Source organism: Bacillus rossius, chromosome 1, assembly GCF_032445375.1.
Source record: "Bacillus rossius redtenbacheri isolate Brsri chromosome 1, Brsri_v3, whole genome shotgun sequence".
In the NCBI taxonomy this organism is placed as follows: Eukaryota; Metazoa; Arthropoda; class Insecta; order Phasmatodea; family Bacillidae; genus Bacillus; species Bacillus rossius.
Window position 1 is genome coordinate 333705023 of NC_086330.1, and position 25929 is coordinate 333730951.

Below are 25929 nucleotides of genomic sequence, written 5' to 3' on the forward strand. Positions count from 1 at the left end.
CCCATGAAATATTTTTAATAATAATATTTATACATACTGTAAAGTTGTAACTGTTATTTTGTTTGTAACTGTCAAGATGTTTTAAAGGAAATACTTTGTAAAAAGGTTTGTATACACTGAACTCATAATATCTATATAATGTAATTTAGAAATGTTAGTGTCTCTGTAGTGTACATTATCTAAGATGTAATTAAAATATCTATTTTCGCTTTAGAAGTTGATCCGCAATGCAGTAGTAGATTTCTGAAACCTAAAGATACATGTTGCAACGCAGAGCGAAACGTCGGTACAATCTACCACATTAATGTGGCTGAACCTCGAAAGCCAAGGTAGTGTGTGTGTGTGTGTGTTGGTGTGTGTGTGTATGTGCTATCTGCAGTACCCGGCGTTGCCCGGGCTGAATACAGGGTGATATATTGTCCGCGAGTTAAAGTGAAATGGATGGCGCTATATGACAGTGTGGTGGACATAGAGAAATGACACACAATATTACTGTTTGTATGTCTATGACCTATGATTTTCTGTTTACCCATGGCGATCGGTTGAACGGTTTAGAATTTTATGCGCTGGAGCGCCATCTATTGGCGAGTTACAAAAAAATGGATATCATAGAAACCTTTTCCATGAAAAAACACATCGAATTGCCAACTTTCAAGGCGATTGGTCAACTGTGTCAGAGTTTATCGACGTCATACATACATACATACCAAAATTTATATATATATATATATATATATATATATATATATATATATATATATATATAGCTCGAATTGTATTTTATTGTGTTGAAAAAGTTCGCGAAACTTGAACAAATAGTTCGCACAATTCTAAAATAAGGCAAATTGTAAACTTATCTAAATAAATGAGTAAACATCAACCCAGGATATGTTTGCAAATAATTTTAGTAACAAATTTATAAACAAAGTATAGTTGTTGGCTTAGTTGACTCTTTTTTTTATTCTTTTATCCCAGACATGTATTTTTAATTCTTTTCTGAATTTTTTGTCACATCAGTACAAATAATAAAAATACAACTTTTTTTTGCTTTCATAAAAAAGTTTGAAATTATTTGAAGATATTTTGAGTAAATAAATTAAACGTTTTCTTCGTATAATTATTATCATAACGATGTGTGAAATGTAATTTTTCTTAAAGTCTTGCAAAATAAAATATCAAAAAATACATTCGGCCATGCAAATTTCTTAGTAACACGATTCAGAGACACAAGCAACGACAGGAAAATTATATAGCAAACGTCTTTTTCTTCAGAAAAGCTTGAATGATTTTTTTTTTGCGTCGTTTTGGTTTCCAAGAGAAAAAACTGAAACAGTTTATATAACATTGGAATAGTGATTTCTTCTCAATCAAATCAAGTTCATCAAAGACACATATATTTTTTTTTTCAAATTTGAAATAAAGACGACAATGTTTTACTGTCATAACTCTTCTGTCTACATATTGTTACGAGGAGAAAACACATTTCTGGAAAGGATTGCACAAAATAAATAATAAGCTTATTTATTTATTACCATGCACACTTTTTTTCCTAAATAACAATAATCTGAATGACTGTCCACCAACTAATCACATTTTCACAAGTCCACTGTTTGATCTCCTCACACTGGAGCTCGTAGTGGCTGTATCTACTGTTCGTCTCTTGCCACGCACTTCGGTCCCAACACTCTGCTTCGCCCTTCTCACTCGTCCGCCACGCACACAACACCGTTCCAGAGTCTCCGATCTTCCCACACGAAGCCCGTGGCTCGTCGCCCGTGCGTCACTCGCCCTCTTCACTTCACTGCTCTTCGCCTGGTTTGTACCCTCGTGCAGGTCTCGTAGTTCTCACAAGTGTCGCGTCATCAAGCGTCTGGTTTAACACTCTGAGGTTGCGACAAGAACGATGGCGTTCTGGTTACGCTTTCGGGACGCGCAGAATGTTCCAGACAGTAAGGCGTCCCAGATTCCGCGGGAGAGGGGTGTGGTTTTCAGACAACTCTTGACTAATGGTAGGTCTTTATAAGAGTCTAACGGGGGAATGTAACCTCCAGTGTCCGGGATAAGTAAGGGTTCCCCTTGGATACCCGCCGGCCGGCGCACCGGGAAAGCCAGCCAGACTTATCAGCAGCCTTGAAACACAGGCCTGCCTCATCTCTAGCATCCTCGTAACATTATAAATAAGCTAAGAGAACTGAAGCCGATACTAAGATAACATGAGATTTATAACTCTTAGCTTTTTAAACATATTAAATCACTTTATGAAATACTCCAAGTATTTTTAAGACTTTTCATTCTTATCTGAATCGTAAATTATTTTTTTTTTTTTCAAATTTTATGAATCACTCAAATATTATCATTAAACATTACGAATAGACAATAATTGGGACCATTACAAAAACATATAAACTAGTAATATTAAATATATGCTTTAAATAAATTAACATTATTTTCACATAAGCTGATATTGTCTCTGTTACAATATTTTACACTAGTTAGTTGTAAGGACCAAAGATGTCATTTGAAAAATAAATAATTTAACAAAAACTTTAATTTAACATACATGAAATATTTATTAAAAATATTTTTTTTATAACGCGTGAAAGAAATTTATTTCTTTTATATGTAAAAACAATTACAAAAAAAAATATTTAAAACAAAATTATTTTTATGAAAGCGTCTCTTGAACAACTAAATTGCGTGTTAACTGTCTCTGGTCATTCAATAATCTTCTTTGTGATTTCGATTCAATACATGCCTTCACTTGACTTGCGACTCTTGATCGTGACAAAGCCACATACAGTTGTGGTGTACGTCTGTACGCTGAGACTCATCAGCGGCCAAAGCGTTGCAAACGAAGCCAGGGTTCACTATTTTATCACTGAAAAATGCTGAAACTATTGGCATCGTAAATATATGACGCTATGCCCCCATGCATATTATCTGTGCGCCACGGACTCGGCAGCAATGCCAGGAGGAACAGATTAGCAAAGAACAATGAAAATGTTACACTGTAAGCGCATGAAAACAGAATTCATACAGATTTACAGTCAGTCAGTGATGATCGTGTGTGTGTATATATATACATATATAATGATAACTTATAGACGTAATACAATAAACATCAGTAATGATAGGTGATATTTCACTGAGCCCTGTAAGAGCTGCAAGGATGCTGCGTTTAACGTTATCAAAATACCACGCACCGTACAAAAAAACAGTTATATTATTAAAATAACCTCTTGCATCTGTAAATCAAACCAAATTTTTACGTAAGTCTAAAAAAAAGTTTATATAGAATAAATGCCGAATAACTGCTTTTTCCGGACAATTGTGTTAAGTTTGTCAAGTTACGGATTATTATTTCTAGTGTAATATTTCTTAGTTTCGTAACTGAAGACATAAGAAAAGGTTTTGCTGTGAAATATAAGGCCCAGAATTTATTACGTTGGTGCTTATGGCTCGAATTCTCGCTTGAATTATTTTGCTGTCAGGCAGTCCACATTTTGTGGGGGGATTTCCGCTCGGCTGCGCTCCGTAATTAGTTTCGCAGCTCTTCCACGTCGTCCGAGCTGGCCAGAGGATTCAGACTTTTCTAACGGAAGTGTTGTTCTCCGTCTGGGAAGAGAAAGACGCCATATTGGATCAACACTTTTTATGCTATAAAATATTCGTGACATTTAATATTGGCCTTTGTTAGGGTAGAGATCGTACAGTATAATATTTATATAGATATTAAAATTGTTCCTTTTGGGAGTAGCATTACTGTTTTAGTCATATTTTGATTAAACAACAGTGCGCATGGAATAAAAGAGTCATTCAGTGTTAGGAAGATAAATGGTTCACTGCTCAGCTTGCAAACACAGTCCACCTCATACACTCAACAGCACACAATGTTTCAGACGAGTTTCAGAAAAGAATTGTTACCTTACTGAGACGTTGTTGTGTTTCTGCAACATTAAATTATTCATAGGCTTTATTTATATGCTTCAGACGTTGAGTCGCGTGGCAGTGTAGTCAAGGCCATCGAGAGAAACTAAAAACTTAGGTGCAAATAAATTTTCCGTGCCCCCTCCCCTTTCCCAAGTGTATAACATTTCAAACCCCGCAGTTAAAAAAAAAGTACTCGCAATAGAAGTGTTACATCTTACCTCTATATTGAGAAAATTCATGGGTTATTATGTACCAAATACACTTTTAATAAGAAACTCGGACACGAAATTTAACGCAGAATTATTAATAATATTGCCGAGCGTGATAAATATATTAAAAATTGTGTTTTCAACTAAATTTCTGGACGCAAATCACGTGCAGTATACCCAACCACCTCTAGAATCCACTGCCGAAGCAGTTACGTCAATTGTCAGATCATTCTATTTGCATACCTAAATTTTAATAATATAACAAAACGGCTCCGGAAAATAAACAAGTTGGGAAAATAATAAATCCCAGCTACGGAGCTGATTTTCGAAAATGAATTTTATTAATATTCTGTCCATCTTGTTAAAAATACTAAACACTTAATATTATTATTTCCATTTGGAATTGTGAACTCAGGTTTGCGCCATACTTGACAGGTGGAAGCACCGTGGTTACACATTTTTGTTCTATGCGATTTTCGTCCCATTCACGAAATTACCCCTATCAAATGCCGTATACCCAAAGCCAAGATATTTTCACATTAAAAATTAAATACTTTAAACGTTACCATGAACAGAGTTGTAAATTTTATTTGCGTGTTTCATGTAGTTTAAAAGGTTTCCATTGTATTATTTTATCAAATAGACATGTAGCAATGCCCCTTCAGAAGAAAAAAACCGGTAACTCAACCTGAGCCCCCGATTGTACCCGCTCCTCCCTCGCGTGTTTAGGAATATACCGATGTTTCGATCTTTATTGCAGCAGGCATCTTCAGTTTTGAAAATCAACTGGGGTATGGGACGTGGTAAGGCTATTTAAGAACTCGCTCGGAATATCTGCCCAGTAAAGCAGTACCGCCGCAGCCAGTGCTAGCAAGTAGCAGACCTCGAAGGTTGAATACCAGACAAGGGCATCGAACCCCTCAAAATAGAGTAATTTTTATGAATTTTAAGGAATTTTGAGAAAATTTTAAACCAAGATGGCCACCATGACGTCAGAATCCCAGATGGCGATTGGAACCACAGGCACCACAACCTGAAACCTGTGCCAGTACCGCCATTCAAATACCTCCCCCACCATCTCCCAGCTATTCCATAAAGATGCCTGCAACAATGCAGAGCAAAACGGCGCAACCTCAGACAGACAGTTGCCGCAAAAGCAAGTAATCTACAAAAAAATGCATTTTTTGTATGTTTTTAGTTCACACTGCACACTGTAAAATTATTTTGTAAATGAAACTGATATATATTATATTACATTGTAATTTTGTTCATTTACAGGAAAACAACTGTATCGCTACAAAAAAATTTGTTCGCGGTAAAATTGGGTTCGGATTATGGCCCGGGAATTAATATTTGTGTTGATCCAGTACCTACATTAGTAAAAGTTATTTATAAATTGTCCCGTTGGTATCTTACCAGTATTAAACAAAGTAAAGGCCAATATTGAATAGTATAATATTGATTTCCCATGGTTTAAAATTTACGCTTGTGTAAAACATCAATCAATATTTTAAAGTTTGTCCCAATTTTCTTAAGCGAAACAAATTTTATTAATTTTTTTTTCCAATTTTATTTATGCATGAAAAAAACTTGTAAATGTGTTGTGAAAATTTACAATATTTTTCACATAGTTTTACAAACTATTTATTGGCAAGTTGTTTCCAAAGGAACAATTTGCAAAAGTACAGATAGTTTTTTTTCTTATGTATTCCTAACGTAATCTAGATCACGTGAATGTAACAGTAGGGCGAGTGTTAAATCGCTTGAGGTTTGGGCTGGGTTGTGACTTTTATCACCATGGTTGTGTGTTTTGTTTCCCCCGCGTGTTTTATCGTCGTCTTTAGTTCACGGCCGGGCTACTAAAACGTGGACCAGTGGCTTGTAAACCACTCTGCGTCTGAGTTATAGCCGAGTAATTGAATTCCTTCGCCTGCAGAACCGCGCTCAGCTCAGCTGAACTCTCTCGGAGGCCGCGAATAGTTGGGTGCCTTGTGGACTTGAACTTTCAAATAAATATCAGTTAGGTCCAATTCAAATATTTTTTCCCCACTTCCGTAAACACTATTTGACGAATTTCATTAACCGATTATGATTATTAATCGTTTTATCACAGTACTGGCTGCCGTGGCAGGATGAATCTGCGATGGTTTACCGTTGACTTCGGCGGGATGAAGGTTTGGAAAATCCCCTCCCCGGCCGGGCACCCTGGCCCACCTTCCAGACACGCGGACCTTTGTTAACCAAATAAATCTAAATAAACCCAACAATAAATTGAGCTAAAGTCTTCAAAACCAAGCTGAATTACGTAACAGCAAGTTATTTTGCGGCATACGTATTGGTAAAAAAAAAAAAAAATCAAAAAATCCAAAATTACATTATGTAGACAAGCGCTTTCAGTGTCTGGTCGCTACAAGTATTGCCGTATGACGTCAAGCCATGCAATTTATTGTTATTAATTTTACAAGTTCGCCCATTGTGATCGTGCATATATCCCCCCTCCCTGGAGTTAAGAAGCCACCACTCACCCGGGAATAAGGCCGCTTGCGCTTGCAAAAACGTGACTATGTGAAGTGATTGTTTCTTATGTGCATTTTAAAACTAACAGTGAAACTATTTCGAATATGTAGTTATTTTCAAAATTAAATCTGTGGTAATTTAAATATTTATAAGTGAAAAATTTCGACAGAAGTAAATGAGGGAAAGGTGTTGCTGGAATCGATTGAACTGCTGTGCTTTGGATGTTCTGTGGATGCGCTAGGAGGCCCTACCTTGGACAGGTGCTCCACGACGCCCTCCGAGTCGAGCTCGGAGAAACGTCAGAACTATGTTTTATAGAAAACTTCCTGTAAATCAAAAAAAAATTATGCTTATTGCATTCTTTTAAGCCAAAATGTGGGCAGTGTACAACATACGTAGGTAGGTGACTGCTCCCTGATGATGGGGACTGCAATGTCGACCGAAACGTCGGTGAATTATTCGCCAAGGACGCGGCTACAACCCAGAAGCCAAGCTAATTCATACGAGCACCCTATCTAGAGGTGATTTGTGTCCCGCGCAAAACTCTTGGGCCACGCGTGTCTCCTCTGCGGATTTCCGCCCCCCCCCCCCCCCCCACACACACACACACACTGTAGAATCCAACAAATTCCCTACCCCCCCCCCCCCCTCTTCCTGGATAAGACTATCCTCTCCATGCACATATATTGCCCCCCTTCCTCCCTGAATCATAGTTTTGAAATTCTTTGTCATTCCGTACCTACGCTGCGGCCGAGCTGCCATGACGTCACCGCCACTGGGGTCCGTCACCTCCAACCAGTCCAGTGCGACAGCCAGTCGTCGCTTCTGTCGTTGCTCGCCCGCACAATCCACGGACGCTGTGGTCTTCGCCAGCCCTGCAACTTATACCACATGCCTGGAGTATGAAAAGTCGATCCCTGCTCTCGTTGGGCGTAACTTTCCTCCCCCATAGTCGCCTCGAGCACGACTCTGTTCCAGAAGCCGTAGCCCGACTGCCTTAATCACGTCAGTGCCTCCAGAGCGATAGAGTCTTAAAGAGCGCCGTCTGCCCGGGCACACACACGGTGCGCAAAGCTTCAGGGAAAAAAATGCGATTTCAAAACTACTCAAGACATCCGAGCGGGGTCTGCTTACGAAAAGCATTTCAGAATTCGCTGAGGGACGAAAAGCACTTTTTATTTCGGACTAAGTTTTTAAACCGCGTGTGGCTAAAAGGCGAGTTTTCAGAGTAATTTTTTAGGTGTATATAAACCGGTACAGTTTCTTGAAATCACTTAAAGGACTTGCATTACACCTTTATCTTCATTTATCCGCCGTATAATGTTATGGTTGCCGCTCAAATATCACAGTTTCCCTATGCACGACGAGAAGACCGCGCTCAAAGTTCAGAGGCGACGCCGCGCCAGAAGCAGCAGCGATCGTCGCGCTTATCATCCCGCCTCACTAACACACACACACACACACACACACACCAGGAGCCCCCTTAAGGCCGATACACACACATAAGTTGGCCGACTTTAGGTGACGGCCGTGCGGTCTGGCTCACGATTGCAGTCCAGTATTATTTTACAAGCTTACGGAGTTGTTTCGTGGAGGCAAAATGTTGAAAAGGTTTACAAATAGTGAACTAGGACTGGTAGCTCTTGCTTTATAAGAAGAAGATGTACTGGATACTTTCTTATTTCTTCGATTAAATCTTCTACATTCATTTTAATAATTATTATTGTAATAATAATATACGATTCTTATAGTAATTTAATATTTAAAATAAAATTGAAAGCGGAAATGTTTAGAGATTGAAACTTGGCACACCGCACCGTGCCTGTACCCATCAGAAAGTAAAATGGACTGGTCGGGCACGTGGCAAGCCTGGGTGTGGCGGTGTCGTTGCGGTGAGGCGGGTACCACGCGGTACTTCCCCCGCCGTGCAGTTCTCTCCCACTGAGCGACTGCCGACACACAGGAGTGAACACGGTGCGGCCATGCGCGTCTCGGCCTCTTCTTCCTCCGTGGACACAGCGCGAGGTCCTAACCTTACTAAAAACTAAGTGTTTTGGGGACGGTTCCGGGTTAGGGAGGGAGACTAAGTGCGTCTCAGGCCGAAGCCCATGCGCTCTAATCATGCGGGGTATTAGCCATGCAGGAGGGGTAGCATGCATCATGTGCTAGGGTGGTGATTGGCCAGCCATGGCAACTATTGGCGACATGACTAACTCCCCTCACTGACTATACCAGACTGAAACTAGATAAGTTGATCCCAGATAAAACCTGCATAGACTAAGGGAAAACCCTAGGCTCTGACATGCGAGATGCAAAATTTCATGTATTAATATCGAGCAGGAGGCTTTCGGGAAAACAGAAGGATGGATCTGGAAAAAGAGTTGGAAAGAGTAGAAAAGAGTCTACCATGCGGGGGGGTTGGGGGCTTGGACATTTCTGTACGCATTGTTTTGGGTGGCACTGGTTGTTTCGTCGTTTCCCGCCAGGCTGCCAGCCAGCCAACTTAGATTAAGGAAGTGTGAAGAAAGTTGTGTTGAATAACTAAAACGCTGGATTAAACCCTGCAATTGTTTGTTATGCAGCTTGTGATCCAAAATCTCATGCCTTTCAGAACACAGCCGGCACTGGAGGTAATGCCAGCCAGGCGAGCCATGCCATCAGACATGAGGGCCAGTCCTAACACGACAGGCAGAGAACCCGAGGGGGTCGATCATACACCTTTGTGCTTCGCACTATTTTGAATCAGCACATACGAGGTCCCGCTCGCGTCTCATCCGAGCTCCGTGGTCCAGTGCGCATGCGCGGCACACCCACTCTGACGTCACTCGCCGGCGTGCGTTTCGAAACCGGACCGTCTGTTTCAACAGCAACCTAACTCTCGGGCCGTGTTCCAGAACGTGCCCGAACCCGAACCCAAGGAAGTGAACACGTCGGCAACAGTTTTAATAACCGGTGCCCTGCGCAAGGCTTATTCGCAGAATCTCTATTAAAAGCATTCTGTAAACAAAAATGTGCTTTTATTCTGCTTAGGAAATAATTGACGAAATAGCACAAGAATATCCTAGTTGAATGGAGTTTTTTGAAATTAAAATAATTTTTTTAAATATTTTTTAATAATCTGTTTAATTTTTTTTTTAATAAATAAATGCCTGTTTTAAACTTTTTTCAACATAACCATATCTAAACGCTTATTACATTGGTGAAAAAAATTTTTAATAAATAATTCTAAATAACGTAAATTTTACACTTAAAACCAAACTTATATCAGAATCATGTAGGTTATTTCAAATTCTTGCCATTACAATTATTAATGGGAATTTCTTTTCATAAATGTACCTATCACGATAGCGCTTCGATTTTATGTTTCGTCTCAAATTTTCTCAACAGAGATTAACTAAATATTATCCAGTAGCAGCGAAAGTTTACGGGATTGTTCATATTTATAATCAGTAGTGTGACCTTTTACAGCTCGGAAATAACTGGTGAGAAAAACTTATTCGACAATAACAAATGGAAGCGGAATATCGTAATAAATTCCCAGAGAAATTAATTAAAAATAGCGATAATATAGAAAAGTAACAACCTACATGTGGTGCAAGACTGAACCTTAAGGGTCCCAGCCTAGTCAGATGTGTATCTGTATTAGTGAGGCGGGATGATAAGTGCGACGCTCGCTGGTGCTTCCAGCGCGGAATAGCCTCTAAGCGCAAGGCTCTGAAATGGCGCGCAGTCTTCTCGTCGTGCACAGGGCAAAGATGAGCTTTGAGCAGTAACCGTAACCTTCTATGGCGGAGAAAAAAAGCTAAAGGTGTAATGAAAGTCTCTTGAGTGATTTTAAGAATCTGTACCGGGTTTTTCATTACTGAATGTTTATCTGAAAGCACATTTACTAGACATTTTAACTCTTCCAAAAATACAGTTCAAAAACGAAATACGAAAACTCAGCGCATATTAAAATTGTTTTCGTAAGCAGACACCACTCCGATATCCTGAGCAGTTTTAGAATCACGTGGTTTCTTCTGAAGAGCTGCGCACCGTATGTGCGTCTGTTGCTCTAATTTAGTTTGTTGTGACACCAAAGTCAAGATATGACATTATTCCTTTGAGTAAGACACAGAATTATCAAAATATATACCGCTCAACGTCTTAAAAAATATATTTATGGCTAACTTTTACGTCAAACATTTAAAAATTAGTTTAAAATATAATTTTATAAGGATATGCCAAAGTATAAACTTGGTGGTCAAAAATTTCTGCAGATAGGTTATGTTTGAAATAAAATTATGTATTTGTTTATTTAAATTGCACGTAGATATGTGTTGATACTGAAGGAACCAAATCTTTAAAATCTTCTGATTCCAAATTTTTTTTATAAAATTTATATTATTAAGTTAAACGATATCTCTAAAATATAGGTTTGACTTTCCTCCTCAACAGACATAACTCGATTGTATACCTACAACTGAAGTCATGCTGGCCCATGTTTTTGATCAAACAACATGGCGCGTCGCAAAGTAACCGTGTGACAGGCCCCTTAAGAGTGTCCTTGCGGCGGTGTTGCAGACTGCTGGCGCACAGATGGCGCGGCGGGCGGCGCCAGGCCGCTGGGCAGGTTCGGCGACTACAACTGCGACTCGCCCTGGGCGCTGGTGCAGTCCGCCGCCAAGGCCATGCGCGACAAGCACGGCGACAACATCGAGTTCGTGCTGTGGACCGGGTGAGTGCCTGCCAGCCACCTCCGACCTCCCGCTGCACCTGGCGACAGCTCTCGCTATACGCCACTTGGTAGGAGCAACTTCGTGCATGGAACGGAATGCTGCCATCTGTGGCGGATGACGCTAACCAAAGTTCACAAAGCCAAAGGGTTACATTCTATTATTAACTGTTTAATGTATTTTAACAAGATGGCGGTATTTTAAAATTTTCCTTGTCAGAAATCACGGTTTAGTATTTTTTTCCCCAAGTCATGTTTACTCTTTCATCGGAGCCGTTTCATTATAACGTTGAAATTTCGGTTTTGCAAAATTTTAAATGATTCGACGGTCGACGTAGCTGCTCTGGCAGTGAATTCTAGCGGTTTGATTAGCGTCTAGAAATTTTGATGAAAACACAATTGGCGCATGTGTATCACGCTCGGCATTTCTTTGAAGAATTCTGCGTTAAATTTCGTGTCCGAGTTTCGTATTTAAGTGTATTTGCCACATGAGAACACACTAGTTTCCTCGTTATCAAGATTAGATGTTACAAATCTCTGGCGAGTACTTAAAAACTCGCTCATTTTTTATGGCATTGATGATATAATATATTTTTGACGTGACAACGTCTAATAAATCGATGAACGCCGGCTGCACGCACGAAAAAGTGTCCCACTACGGATGTCCCACTACGGATGTTCCTGTTTGCTCATTGTACGCATGCGTGGCATCTCTCTTCCACTCGATTGGAACGACCATCGATTTGACTTTTCAATCATATTTTCGTCGTTTGAATTATTAATATTATGTAATTTAACGATCGTCCACCGATTTTCAGCACAATCCGTACGGTTATTTAAAAGTAATGTTGAATATTCAAATACGTTTTGAACCATCAATGGTGTTTTACAGTTACACATAATAATTCAAATTACAACCGGGATCTTTTGCACAATGTTTTAAAAAATATTGTAACACCTTATAAATAAGTTTGGTGTATTTGGGATGCGTATTTGTTATAAAATCGAGTTATTAAAACGAAATAATATTATTCCCCTACCGTGAACAAAATTTTTATAAAGATATATATAACATCTGAAACTACCAATTATGAAGAATGGCTGAGTGGCTGAGTGGTGCTTAGTCCGCCCCGTGCTCGCGTGGTGAGCGGACGTGTGCGACGCGACGTGTCTCGTGCGCTGTTACTCTCCTGGTTTAGTGCGAGAGCGAGTTAAGTGTCGTGCGGCTTACACGTAACGTATTCTAAAGGCTTCTTACTGACTTTCGCATGACCATCATGGCGACTTGCCAACTGACCCCACGAGTGAATACCCTTCGCGTGAAGTGTCAAACCAAACCGCTCGCGTTGGACTTACTCCGATGGCTCGACGAGACCCTTGGGCTGCGGGATGACGAAGTGATTGCTGTACAGGTCGACGGACGCCAACGGTGCATCTTTGTGAAGTTGACATCACTACTACACTGCGAGAGGATCATCCGAGAGACCGGCGGAACGTCTCAGATACACGCAGCGAGCGGTGAGTCACTACAAGTAGACATAGAACTGGCGCTAGACAACCTGAAAACCGTCAGGGTCGTAAACATTCCCGTGGAAGTACCAAATGAACGGATTGTTTACTCGCTCACTCCATACGGAAAGATACACACGTGCGTGGACGAAATGTGGGGGGTGTATCGCAAGTTCAAAGCCAAGACAGGGGTACGAATAGTGAAAATGGAACTCAATCAAAATATTCCCTCACAGCTGGTAGTCGATGGGCATCACGGGTTCGTAGTGTATGACGGACAACTCCAGACCTGCAGTCACTGCTCGCAGGCGGGCCACCACCGCGCGGCCTGCCCCACTCTTCCGCGCGAGCGGTCGGGCGCGCCGCGCACGTGGGCGCAGACACTGCAGAGTGGCGCGCAGAGCAGTCGCTCGACAGAACCGCACGAAGTGCGGGACCGGCCCGCCACCTCTGGGGCGAGCTTACAACCGCCGGCACAAACTCTGACGTCAGAAGACAGGGAGGAGAGGCCTTATGAGGCGGTCCCACTCAAAACTCTGCTGTCCACCATTACCGCATCACCTCTTGCTCCGACTCAACAGGACATGCCCGCCCCGGATTTACGACTCGATACGCCCACGGACATGGAGGATGACGAAATGTCCGAATGCTCACAGGAGGCACACTCCACCAACCCCCGCTCAGGCAAGAAGTCCGGTGGGCGTGAGCGGCCCCCGAGCGGGCGCAGGGACAAAAAGGCCCGTCATGCGAGTCGCAGTCCAGCCAGTCGCGACACCGCCCTACCGGACAGCCCGCGTTCACAACGTGCATACTCACTCCGCATTGCCCAGCATGCGATCGAGCAAATCAAGGGGGGCGCGATCAGCATAACGGAACAGAGTGGGGGAGGGGATGGCGTAGCTAGTAGCAAAGACGTAGTGGATGACTAGAGTTTTAACAATTGCCACTGTCAACATTCGTGCAATTGAAGCTCCTTTCAAATTTCATGCTTTACACAGCATTGTACGTGCGCACGCTATCGACGTACTATTTTTACAAGAGTGTGCGCTAGAGCGGCTACCATATTTTGACCAATATAATGTGTACCCCAACATCGGCCCTCAAGGGAGAGGAACCATTGTTGTCACGAAGAACCATCTTGAACTCACGCACATCAGAGCGCACGCATCTGGGAGGATAATCTCTGGCACACTCATGGCGCTCAATCCCTCCAGCGCTACTGGCAGGAGCATCATCGGACAATGTGTGAATGTCTATGCCCCCTCTGGCTCTCAGCGTCGAACAGAACGCCAGGAATTTTTTCGCCAGGAAATCCTTCCATTTATAAGGAATGATGGCACGGGTCTTATTCTAGGTGGAGATTTCAATTGTATAATTAAACCCAGTGATCACGTTGGTGGACACTACCCCATTAACACTGCACTGCAGGAGCTCATTACTGCCATTGATGTGGAAGACATGGTCGACATTCTTCAAGTACCCACACCACTTTACACCTTTCATGCCTATTCATCTAGTTCGCGCCTAGACAGGTTTTATATGTCCCGCACGCATCGACACAACGCGCGATCATATGATGTGGTGCCAGTGGCTGTCACAGATCATTACATGGTCGTTTGTACTGTGGCTGCCCCGGAGGTTTCACCCACGCCTGGGCGTAACTACTGGAGACTACAAACACGCTTGTTGGGTCAAACTGAAGTGGACAATGATTTTCATCGGCGCTGGTCTCATTGGTTGCGATGTAAACAGAGGTACGCGGACACAGCGGATTGGTGGGATGGCTGCGTCAAACCAGGTCTGGCCAAATTATTTAAGCACCATGGCGTGCGTTGTAGACGGGAGCAGGACTCCCTTCTCTATTTGCACGAGAGGGCCCTGCGGGAATTAAGTACGCATCCAACCGCAGTTACCAATCTGAGGGATCAAGCCCGTCGCCTTAAGGAACGGATCATCGACATACACCAAGCGAACATGGAAAGTCGCATTGTATTCAACAACACCAAGAGTGCGCTACAGCAAGAAAGGCTTAGCATTCACTCCCTCATGCGAGATCGGAAGAGGCGAACGCGAAGGCACATCAGCTCGGTTGTGGACGCGAATGGCATGGTCGTAAGGGATTCCACAACCATCCTCGCAGTATTTACAAGTAGTTACAGGGAACTCTATGCGGACCACGACATTGCCTATGATGAAGGGACGTCATTCCTCGATGTGTATGACAGCAGCCTTGACGACATAGCACAGCACCATCTGGAGGCCGACCCGACTGACGAAGAGATCACACACATTGTTCGGAGGGCCCCAAAAACCAAATCCCCTGGTGTGGACGGTATCCCCTACGAATTCTACCAGCACTATTGGCCAACGATTCGAGAGGAATTTTGCGAAAGGGCGCGCACGGTCATTCGACGAGGGCGTCTGTGTAGCACGCAAACAGAGGGAATCATTGTGCTCATCCCCAAGGTGCCACAGCCACGTGATGTAGCCCACTATAGGCCTATCACGCTTCTGTGTGCTGACTACAAAATCATCGCACGGGTGTATGCCAATCGTATTAAATCAGCGCTGTCTGATGTCATCGGGCCGGACCAACATTGTATTGTGCAGGGGACGTCCATCACACAAGGCACTTCTGCGCTCCGCGATGTGCAGCTCCTGGCGCGCATAACGCCGGGCGCTGTCGCCCTCCTGAACATTGACCTGGAGAAAGCGTTTGACCGGGTGCAATGGAGCTTTCTCGACAGGGTGCTCGAGCACCTTTGCTTCCCTCCCACAGTTCGAGCTGTCCTACGCACGTTCCGTGAGAACCTAACCTCGAAGATGTCCATCAATGGTTGTTTTGGTGACAAATTTCCGATTCGCTCCTCTGTCCGACAAGGGTGCCCGCTCTCGATGGTACTTTTCGTCCTTTATATTGAGCCCCTTATAAGGAAATTTAACTCTACTCTCTCAGGGCTGAGTATTCAAGGGAATCTTTTAACGTGCATTGGGTATGCAGATGATGTTACGGTCATTGTGCATAGTGAACATGAACTCACGGCCGCTCATGCTATTCTTGAGGCCTTCCACAAGGCAACGCATGCAAAATGCAACTTCGCGAAAACCAAAGTGTTGAATCTGAAAGCAGCGCCAGATGTGATTGTGCCACAGCATTCATTCGTGTCTACGGATGCGATCAGGACACTTGGAATACTTTTCACGGGTGACATCGGACACACCATTCAAGAGAACTGGGACGGAGTGGTGCGGAAAGTTCGTGGTAGCCTGCTTGAGTCACACCTTAGAAACCTCAACATCATCCAACGTGTATATATCGTTAACATGTACTCCCTTTCACAACTCTGGTACATGGCACAGGTGTTCCCCATGCCGGCTGCGATTGCAGCTCAAATCAGGCAATACATTGGATGGTTTATCTGGAAAGGATTCCTCTTCAAGGTCAGCCGCGATCAGCTGACGATGCCTGTCAGTAAAGGTGGTCTCGGACTCATTGAGCATGAGCAAAAAGCACGAGCCTTGTTCCAGAAATGCGTCATACAACGTGTCTTACAGGGTGGTCGCTCCTCGGCTTTGTACACAGCCGCATGGGGCGCCAGGGAGCGCCTACCCCGACACTACAGGTCCGCCGCCGATCACCTTCGCACGACGATTTCCGAACTTCCCGAAGGTACGCATGTCTCTTTATGGTTTCCAGCGACGAGCAACACCCTCTGTGCCGAATATTCAGAATAAGATCCTTTCTTTGCGTTGGCTGAACATATGGAAAAACGTTTCTGATCCTGAATTACCTACTCATCTCCGTGCCGAAGCTTTCACGTTTGTCAACGACCTGACACCCACCCTTTATCGCAAGAAACGCATTGCGTTATCCCAGGATGACCACTGCGAACTCTGTGGCTACCGTGACACCGCCCTCCATCGCATATGTGCTTGCTCATTCTCGCGCCCCTTGTGGGAGTGGTGTAAAACCAAACTCTCCAGACTGCTCAGCCTACCTCCACGGGACGTGTGCGCGGACCGCATGTGCTACCTCGACATCACGGCCTTCCCTACCGTGAAGAGGCGGGCGGCTGTGTGGCTGATGGCGAATTTGATCGATTTTGTGCTCAAGACTCAAGTGCCATATTTCTTGCGGGACTTCATATCCCAGCTACGACGTGACAGATGGTCTATGGCAAAAAACAATACGTTAAGATTGCGATTTGGACATTACCTTTTCATGTTTTGAAATTTGTACATTAAAATGAATTTAATAAAAGACTAAAAAAAAAAAAAAGTGGTCAGCGACGCCAATTTTTCAAATTGTAACGTTGTCGGTTCTAATACCGGCAGGTGCAAATTTTTTTTTTGAACTTGTAAAAATAAATATGGCGCACGTAACATTTCAAAAGTAATAAATATATTTGAATAATGAATGCAAATAAAAGTAAATTTATTAATTAAATTGTACATTTCATTTCACTCCTTTGTATCCATACAAAATAGTCATAATTCAATAAAAATGATTCAATTTTATTCATAAAAGTATGCAGAGGTAGATTTTATCATACAAAAGATAGAAAAATTAAAAAAAAATTCTTCCTCAAATAATGTAATATTTTTAATGCCTAAATGGTTTGGTTGCAAAAACCTATTACGGCTCAGTCTCAGGCCGAATATGATATTTCCTTTTCTTCTGGATCAATAATTTCATCAATGTTTTTTTATGACGTTGTCACGTTAAACTATCGTCCGTAAACCGACTTTACAGACAACCAATTTTTTTTATTTTATAATTTATTAATTTTTCTAAGAACAAAAATTAGTATTTTACGACGGCATTATTAAAGTTTAATACATTCTGAAATAAAAAATTCCAAACAGCAATTATTATTTCAAAGAAGAGCCTATTTATAACTGTCCTTCACTACCAATAACGATGAAATACATTAGATATGTGATGTGCTCAAACAAAGCTAGAATTTTCAATATTATTTGAAATAAAATAATTTGATAACAAAAATTGTTGAAACCAAAATCGCGTCCATCATTTACGTTTAATTAAAAAAAAATGTAATCCGACGATACTCTTGATGAAAAGGAACAAACAAATGTGTTTCCAAAATGCTCATTTGAAATTTTTACTAGCCAAATAAAATTTATTTATACAATTAAAAATATTTTCATTATATTATACAGTTAGATCAAAAACTATTGTTATTTGAGTATAACTGGCAACAAAGCACACCGAAACAAGGATAGCGCTAATAACAGATATCGTGAGCTGGAAAGAGAGAGTATGTACCCATTGAAATAAACATTGCAAACTAAGGATGAGACATGCTATAATACCAGACAGCTCTATATTAACAGCACAGGCAAGAATTAAAAAAGGGTTTGCGTGGAGTCCACGAGCGACAGGAGTGAAATATTTTGCTTATTAGGTATTGATAGAGATATATTATTAGTAATTTTTTTTATTTATTTATTTATTTATGATCTCAAATTAAAAAAAAATTATTTTTCCGTGCCCTGTACTCTCGCATCAGTTCACCGGCACTTCTTGGCGCTTCTTTTGACGGTTTATTCCCGCGTTAACTTTGATAATACCTCTTATCTGCTTCTGCCTTTTTATTATTATTATTAGGCATGAGTTCAATCACGATTTCCAGCTTAATAAAATAAAAGAACAAAAACACACTCCAATTAAACATATATTACGCTTATAAAGTCTGTTTCACGAGTCTATACGTACTTTTGACATTTAAAATCACATTATTCCAATATCAAAAATAAATTACACTTATAAAACTAACCTCTGAAGTTCTATACGTCTTTTTTACATTATTAATCACACTATTCACATAAAAACAAATGATACTTATAAAGTTAATTGCACAAATCAATAAATTTTTCCACACAAATGAATAAAATTGAAAATAATTTAAATTATATAAAATATAATAGCGTCAATCATTCACCGGTACGAAAACTAACCAGTAGACAAACACAAGCAGCGTTACGAGAATTCCATACCATCACTGCGTCATTTCTACCTCTCCTCTGCCGTCTCCCCTTCCGACCGTTACAACTAGCATATAGCATGTAGCATCTATCTTCCCATTCGACCGCTAGTCCGTGCGTTGGAGTGGCGTCGTCTGTGACGCACTCTCCTCCTCTAGCGATTCCCCCACCACTTGCCTAACTATTCCCTTCATGCGATCGGAATTTTCGTAACGCTCGAAAATTGTAGTCCCCTCAAAAGAGAATTTTCACTTAAAAAATAACCAAGCGGTTAAAGGTGTAACTACAATAATTGTTTATAGTAAATTGTTTAAGCATATATTATGTTTATCTGGTGTAAGCATAGTTAATAATTTTTTAAGAAATTTTAAGCACTAGAGGTTTTTTAAAACATTTTTTGTTAACTCCCTTTATTCTCTGTCTGTTTATCTGTTCGGTACAAATTTTTAAATCGATTTTAAACTAACTTTCCGGCAGACTAGAGACTTGAAACTTTAAAAATAGCTCTGAACTGGATGACAATGCAATATTAACACACTTTCTTTTCGTTTTTGTCTATTAGTTTACTCGTTACAAATTTGTTTGGCTTTGTTTAGCAAAGCCCCCGGATTCGTGGTATTAGGCTACGAGCACAACAGTACAGTGTTGCGTGATGCATAACGCAGTACTTACAGGCGGTACCTACATCACGCATACACAGCTACGAGAAATGTCCACTACACGGCCATATAGTACGGTCTAGCAACTTATAACCCTTCTTCTTGGCGAGACCCATACGCCTAGCAAAGTTCACGGCGACTAGCGAACTAATGGCGCTGATAACAGTTTAGTTTACATCTTCGTCAATAGATTGCGTTGTATTGAATTTGGCGCGCACAGTTGTTTGGTGGGTCTGTATGGCTTGTCTCCTTACTATTATCTATTGCAGGCGCGCTTAATTTTTAGTTTGAATCCTTAAAAGTATTTTTATAGGTATTTAAAATTCACAATCACAAATTTTCATTGCAATCTATATGAGATTAGAAATAAATTCGGATACTTAATCAGACATAAAAATTAAATTAATTGTAAAATTTTATTTCAAAGACCAAAAAAGTAAACATAATAATTAAATTAAAAATAATATTTAAAATAAGTTTTTAAAAGAAGGGTTAAAAGTATAAAATTACTTTTCCTAGGCCCGTAAAGATTTAAAACACCATACAGATTGTCCTAAAAAAATTTTATTGTTTAGTTTTACAACCTATGAATTAATTTGGAGGATTTAAAAAGAATAACATGGGGCGCATGCGATAGACCATTAATGCATGAATAGTTCACTAAAAACCTTTTTGCACTGCAAATGATATGAACTCTTGTGTGAGTTTTCTCAACGACTGCTACTCTCTACACTCCTTACTATTATCGATTCGTGAACAGACATTTTTAAGTGCGATGATTAAATTAGAAATATTAATATTGCAAGCAAATAAAACTGTATAAAACCAATTGGGCTATCCATGCGAACCCATTTTCCCCACTCGTAACAATATGTTACGGCTTGCCATGGCAAGTGATGTAATAATCGTGGAAATGGTGTAATAATTAATAAATTTTTAGTTCCAGCCCTGAAATAATAGTTATTCCTCCCCCTGTGCCAGAAAATTGGGTAAAAAAAAATCTTAGCAGCAAATTTTTTTTTTAATTCCTGCAGTTTTAATGTGCACATATTCACCCTTAAATTGTTAACTTGATAATTTTAGGGGGAAAAATGCGCTGTTTACAAACGAAGAAAAAAAATTAAAATATATTTTACAGGACTTCCTGAGACAGGTCTTGTGGTTGCCCCGCCCCTGCTGGCGACCTCTGCACTTCATCAGCCCGAAGCAATCAATTACTCCGCCCGTCGACGAAGGACGCAGGGGTTGCCCTCGCCAGCTGGGCGGACGTGGGCAACTGTAATCTGCACTCGCCTCCGGGGTGTGGCCTGTGCTGAATAGCCCCGGGGAAGCCTCCAGAAACAGCTTTCTACCCCGTCCCTCTTGCCACCTCCCTGCGCCGTCTCCAACACCTCACGTCATCCTCCGAGAAAGCCACTCCCTACCCCCCCCCCCCCCTCTTCAAAGACCGTCTCCCCTTCTGGGCACAAACTTCGCCACTTCGCAACAACTCCACGGCTAATTACGTTAGAGAGCGCTCGGAAACAATTTGCCGGCCGAAATCTCCAGATATAACACACCTTGCCCTCCGCGTCGCGTTCAGTTAGTTCGGACGAACCATCCACGGCCCTCCCGCGCTAGTCTTTCCCAACGGGCTTTGACTTGCGGTTCTCGACAGGAGCCGCACCAACACTCTTAACGGTTACCGCGAACTCAATCAAACTACGACGTCGAACATCATTACCACGTCTTTAAGGCAAGATAATCACCCTTCTGAGCACTTAACAGCAAATTGATTCTTCGTCAAATTACTGAACATATAGTTTGTATTCGCCCATTCTTTCATTTATTTGGTTAATTTTTTTTTGTTATAAATATTTCTCAAAACCCGAGTTTTCTTTGTGGAGACATGGTAGACTGCAAATATAAACCAAAGTAGATTGTAGCTTTGGCAGTCATTGGGAATTATATTAGTTTTTTTTATATATGAAATCTTATAAAATATCCCCAGTAAGATAGGAGGACAAATTACATAAATAAAATATTTATTTTAATAATCTTACCACCAACAAAATAAAATTTCCAGAAAACACCTTCTACTTGGGTAATCAAATAACATTATAATTAATAGGATCGGTAACATAATTACTAAAAATTACAAGAGAAAAATAAATGATTACTTTCTATTTCACTAACTGCCAATTTATATTGGAAGTCATTTAGTTTTATCAATTATGTGCTGGAAATATAACAATAAATGTAGGATAATAATTATTATCAGGGGGGAAAAACAAATTAAAAATGTTAAAAATGTTCTTTAACCATGTATCATTTGTTTGTTTAGTGTAATTCATCAGATAACCATTTAACTGCTTATTTAATTAGCCTGCTAGTGAATTTTAACATTTTATAAATATTCTTAGCTGACGAAGTACAGCAGAGCGAAGAGTGGGTAAAATCCACCAATTCAATGCGGTTCCACTACTAGAGACAAGAGATTTTATTGTATCACCTTGTTGCTCTCTCAAGTATTTTGACAGATTTTTTAGTTATGAATTTCTTTAATAATAGCTCTTTTACATTTATGCATATAGCATAAATAAGAGGTCCCTCTTATTCTAACTGAAATTACTTTGTTCCATGAGAATAAATTAGAAGATATTGGAAATCTTGGTAGTTAAGGCTCGGTATCAGACGCCATATAGCTAGATTTTTTTATGTGTAACATCAACATTAGGAGTAATTTCGTAAATGGAACGGAAGTCAATTGGAACTGAAATGTTTATACATGGTGCTGCCATCTGTGGAAGTCTCATAAATCTCTAAAAGATGGCGGACCCACGTGATTAATCCGAATATATTGTAATATTGAACATCGGAGAATATTCACCGGGCATAAGAACTAAAAAATAGAAATTTATAATAGTACGACCATTCTTTAATACTTTATATTTTAATTTATAGTCAAAAAAATAAATCAGTACAACTTAATAAAATGCGTTAGAATCCTGGCATAACAACCCTTAGTTAACACTGAAATGTAGAGAAAGCGCAGCGTTCATCATACTATAGAGACACAACAAATGGTTAGCCTACAAATATTCGACGCCATGTTTAATAAAGGAATTTCGTGAAGAAATTTTACTTTTAAATCAGCTCAATAAGGTAAAGATTGGTTTGTATGAAAGATTTATAGACTGATTTCAGTCGTTTAAGCAAAAACACATATACAAAAATATATAATTATTTTTTTATGTGTGTTTAAAAATGTTTCCAGTTTAAATTTTTGTTAGCAATGCCAAAGAAGTATAATTTCAAACGTGTGTTCTAAATACAAGCTCTTTTCTTTTTTCGTAATTATTTTTATTTAAAGGCTATTATTAAAATGTTAACTCGATACCTTGCTTCGTACTTTGTCAAACTCGGATCCCAATACGTTGCAAGTTCTGCGAAAATCAAACAGGGGCCAAGAGAACGACTAAACAATGTACGCTATGCTGGTATAGGGAGCAGAATGAGAAGATTGGTGTGCATAATAAAAATTATCCTGTAAGGATTACAGTTTTACTAATCAATAACTTACTTGAGTCACACAAAAGTATTCGATTATTGGCATTAACAAACAAGGCAATATGTACAATGAAGATTGGACGTTCTGAAACTCTCTACAAAACCGGTACAACAGTGATAGCGCGTAAGCTAACACAAACTGTAAGAAGGGTTTCTAGGTAAACATCAAATTTACGTTACAATACTCAGTCACAGTGCAATAAAAATATGTGCCTGAAAAAATCACAACGAGAACAGGGTGTTCAAACTCAATATTTAATTTGAAAATTCATTACGCCCTAGAACAATTTCATAGGAACTTAAGAGCTCAACTGCAGAAAACGTAAACACGAGATTTCAAGGTTAATACACAACATAATCAAACTTTTAAGGCTACAAATTAAATAAGAGGATTTAAGAAAGTGTCAGCTGCCCGGGTAAAGTTACTGATCATTAGAGGTGGGCATTTTTCGCGAAAAACTATGAACGCCCATTATACTGAAACAAGGCATACCCACACCAGCTGTTTCTTCCTTGTGATTGGCGGCCTTATTTGACCGAGCCACCAGGACGCGTTTACATCCACACTGAGTGGCTGTGATTGATGTTGTGAAACTCACCCAATCACGAAACACAGACGATGCTACAATTTTTTGAATTTCAGTTAGTCTCGGAATCTTTTCGCGAAAGATGCATTCCCCTACGGATCATTAGCTAGCACAAATATTGAAATGTTGAGGATGGTTGAGGCTCCAGCTGGTAGACCGGGTAGGCCAACCCAACATTTTCAAAACTGAAAATTTGAAATAAGACTTCTTATAAAAAAAACACAATTCATATTAAACGTTAGGTTTAGTTTGAAAAGGGAAGTTGGCAATGAAATGACACTATACAAACCCCTGCAGATTTGTAACATTTTACATGAACGTACGAGTTTTGTTGTAACATTCACCTTATATTTACACAAGTTTAATCCTTGCAATTTATTTTGTGACATTTATAGGCATTGAAGTGTATTTTGTTGACATACAATCACGCGTTTATAATAATTCTTATGATTAATAAATTATACATATTGGACTTCAGAGAGAAATAAATTGCCCTCAGAAAGCAGCAAAACGTTTTGCATCTGAATTTTAAAAATTCCCCGAGCCACCCTCTGATATGGGGACCAGACACCACCCCCCCCCCTACCCGGGGGAAACACTGGTGGACACCCCATAAACCCTGCAATACAGCCCGGGCCTACCCACAATTTAATCCTGGAGCCACCCCTGGTCGCCGAGTACCAGCACATGGTCAGGATCTCTCAACTACAGCGTGCCTCAAAGTGACAAAAGCAAGAGCAATGACTAGAAAGAGACCAGAAAAAATATTTAAATTACGTTATGTGTATCTCTAACATAGCTTGGGGGATAACCATGGCAAACACAAGCGTGACAAGCAACAAACTGAAAAATTAGTAAGTCAAGCTAAATGTGTGTGTGAGGTGAGGGGGTGTTTATGGCCAACTGAAACACATAACTTTGAAGAAAATCAATTATTGTAAAGTTAAGTTTGCATGATTGGGTATGGCCACCGCATACCTTCTTAAACCACAATTTCCCCGTGACTCACCCCAAATCACGCACACCGTCACACCGAAATGTTTTAACACCACTAAAAGAGACACAATAATGAGGCAGTGGCCAGTGACCCAATCTTATTTAAGCCCTTAAAGCATACCAAGGCACAAGTGAACACCATTAAACAAACAAGGGATGGGAGGGCAAAAGGCAAGGAGGTAGGAGATCTGGTGAAATTGTTTGGGGGGGGGAGGGGTAAATACACTGAAAACACCAATGAACCGAAGAAAAGTCTACAAAACTTTCATCTATAACAACTCGCCGTAACCTCTTTTGCATTTGTCGCTCTTTTAAAAAAATATTTTCAACAGATTTTTACTAAGTGTAATATAATGGAATTTACAAAATAGTCATTGAATTATATTAATGACAATAAATAAAAAAATCAACTTTGCGTATGAAACATAGTCTTAAGAAAACAGCAGTGTTCTTGGAAAATATCATAAAATCATCTCAGTTGAGTTCCATCCAGCGAGAAAAGATACAATTTCACAATATATTAAATATTACCTTGTTTCCCTTCGAGACAGTTGTTAATAAATAGGAAGAAAAAAGTTTTAAATCATTTTGGCGACCGGCCGCAATTACCACAGTCCGCTTTTGCCCGCCACCATTCCCCTCCCCCCACTCTTAGGCTCTTTTAATCTCCTGGTCCACGAGTGATATTAGAAACACTGTTATGTGCAAATCCTGGCGAAATCTTCTACTTTTTTTCTTTGATCGGCTTTAGGGGGGAACGAAAAAAAAATGGCAGGAAAGCGTCGAAAAAAAATCGAATTTCCGAAAGTGCGTAATTTGAAATCGTTGACAGGAAAAAGTCATGGAAAGAGGAAAGGGGGAGGGAGTAACAGAAGAAGGGTGGGTGGCTCATCAAATCACGTGGTGTGATTCACCTTTACGCCTGCGGTTCCAGCAAGTAATTACTGGCGAATTAATCGCGCGTCCGTTTCCGCGTTAGTTCTAGATTTTTTAATGTCACTTTCTGGAATTCGAAGTTAAGCTGCACGATGTGCGGCGCGTAATATGTCACGGCAAATGAAATTTTTAAAAAACGAATTATTTTCCTAGCGTTCTGATGGTGGCCGCACAAGAAGCATCTAGAACTGGATTACCAGCTACTCTCATATTTCTGTGCCCAATAGAACAACACATACCTATTTAAATTGTTTACTTACATTCGACCACACACATTAATTTATAATATTTTTGGACAAACGCCATTTGGGTTTTCT

At 40.4% G+C, this 25929-nt stretch overlaps 1 protein-coding gene across 1 annotated transcript in view; it reads left to right on the top strand.

Annotated features, from left to right (window-relative positions):
- LOC134530316 (acid sphingomyelinase-like phosphodiesterase 3b) overlaps positions 1-25929 on the top strand; it is a 539986-nt gene that overhangs the window by 451583 nt on the left and 62474 nt on the right. Inside the window, exon 6 of the mRNA XM_063365045.1 lies at positions 11220-11373. Within this exon, the coding sequence (XP_063221115.1) occupies positions 11220-11373 (154 nt within the window). The remainder of the gene's footprint in view (positions 1-11219; positions 11374-25929) is intronic.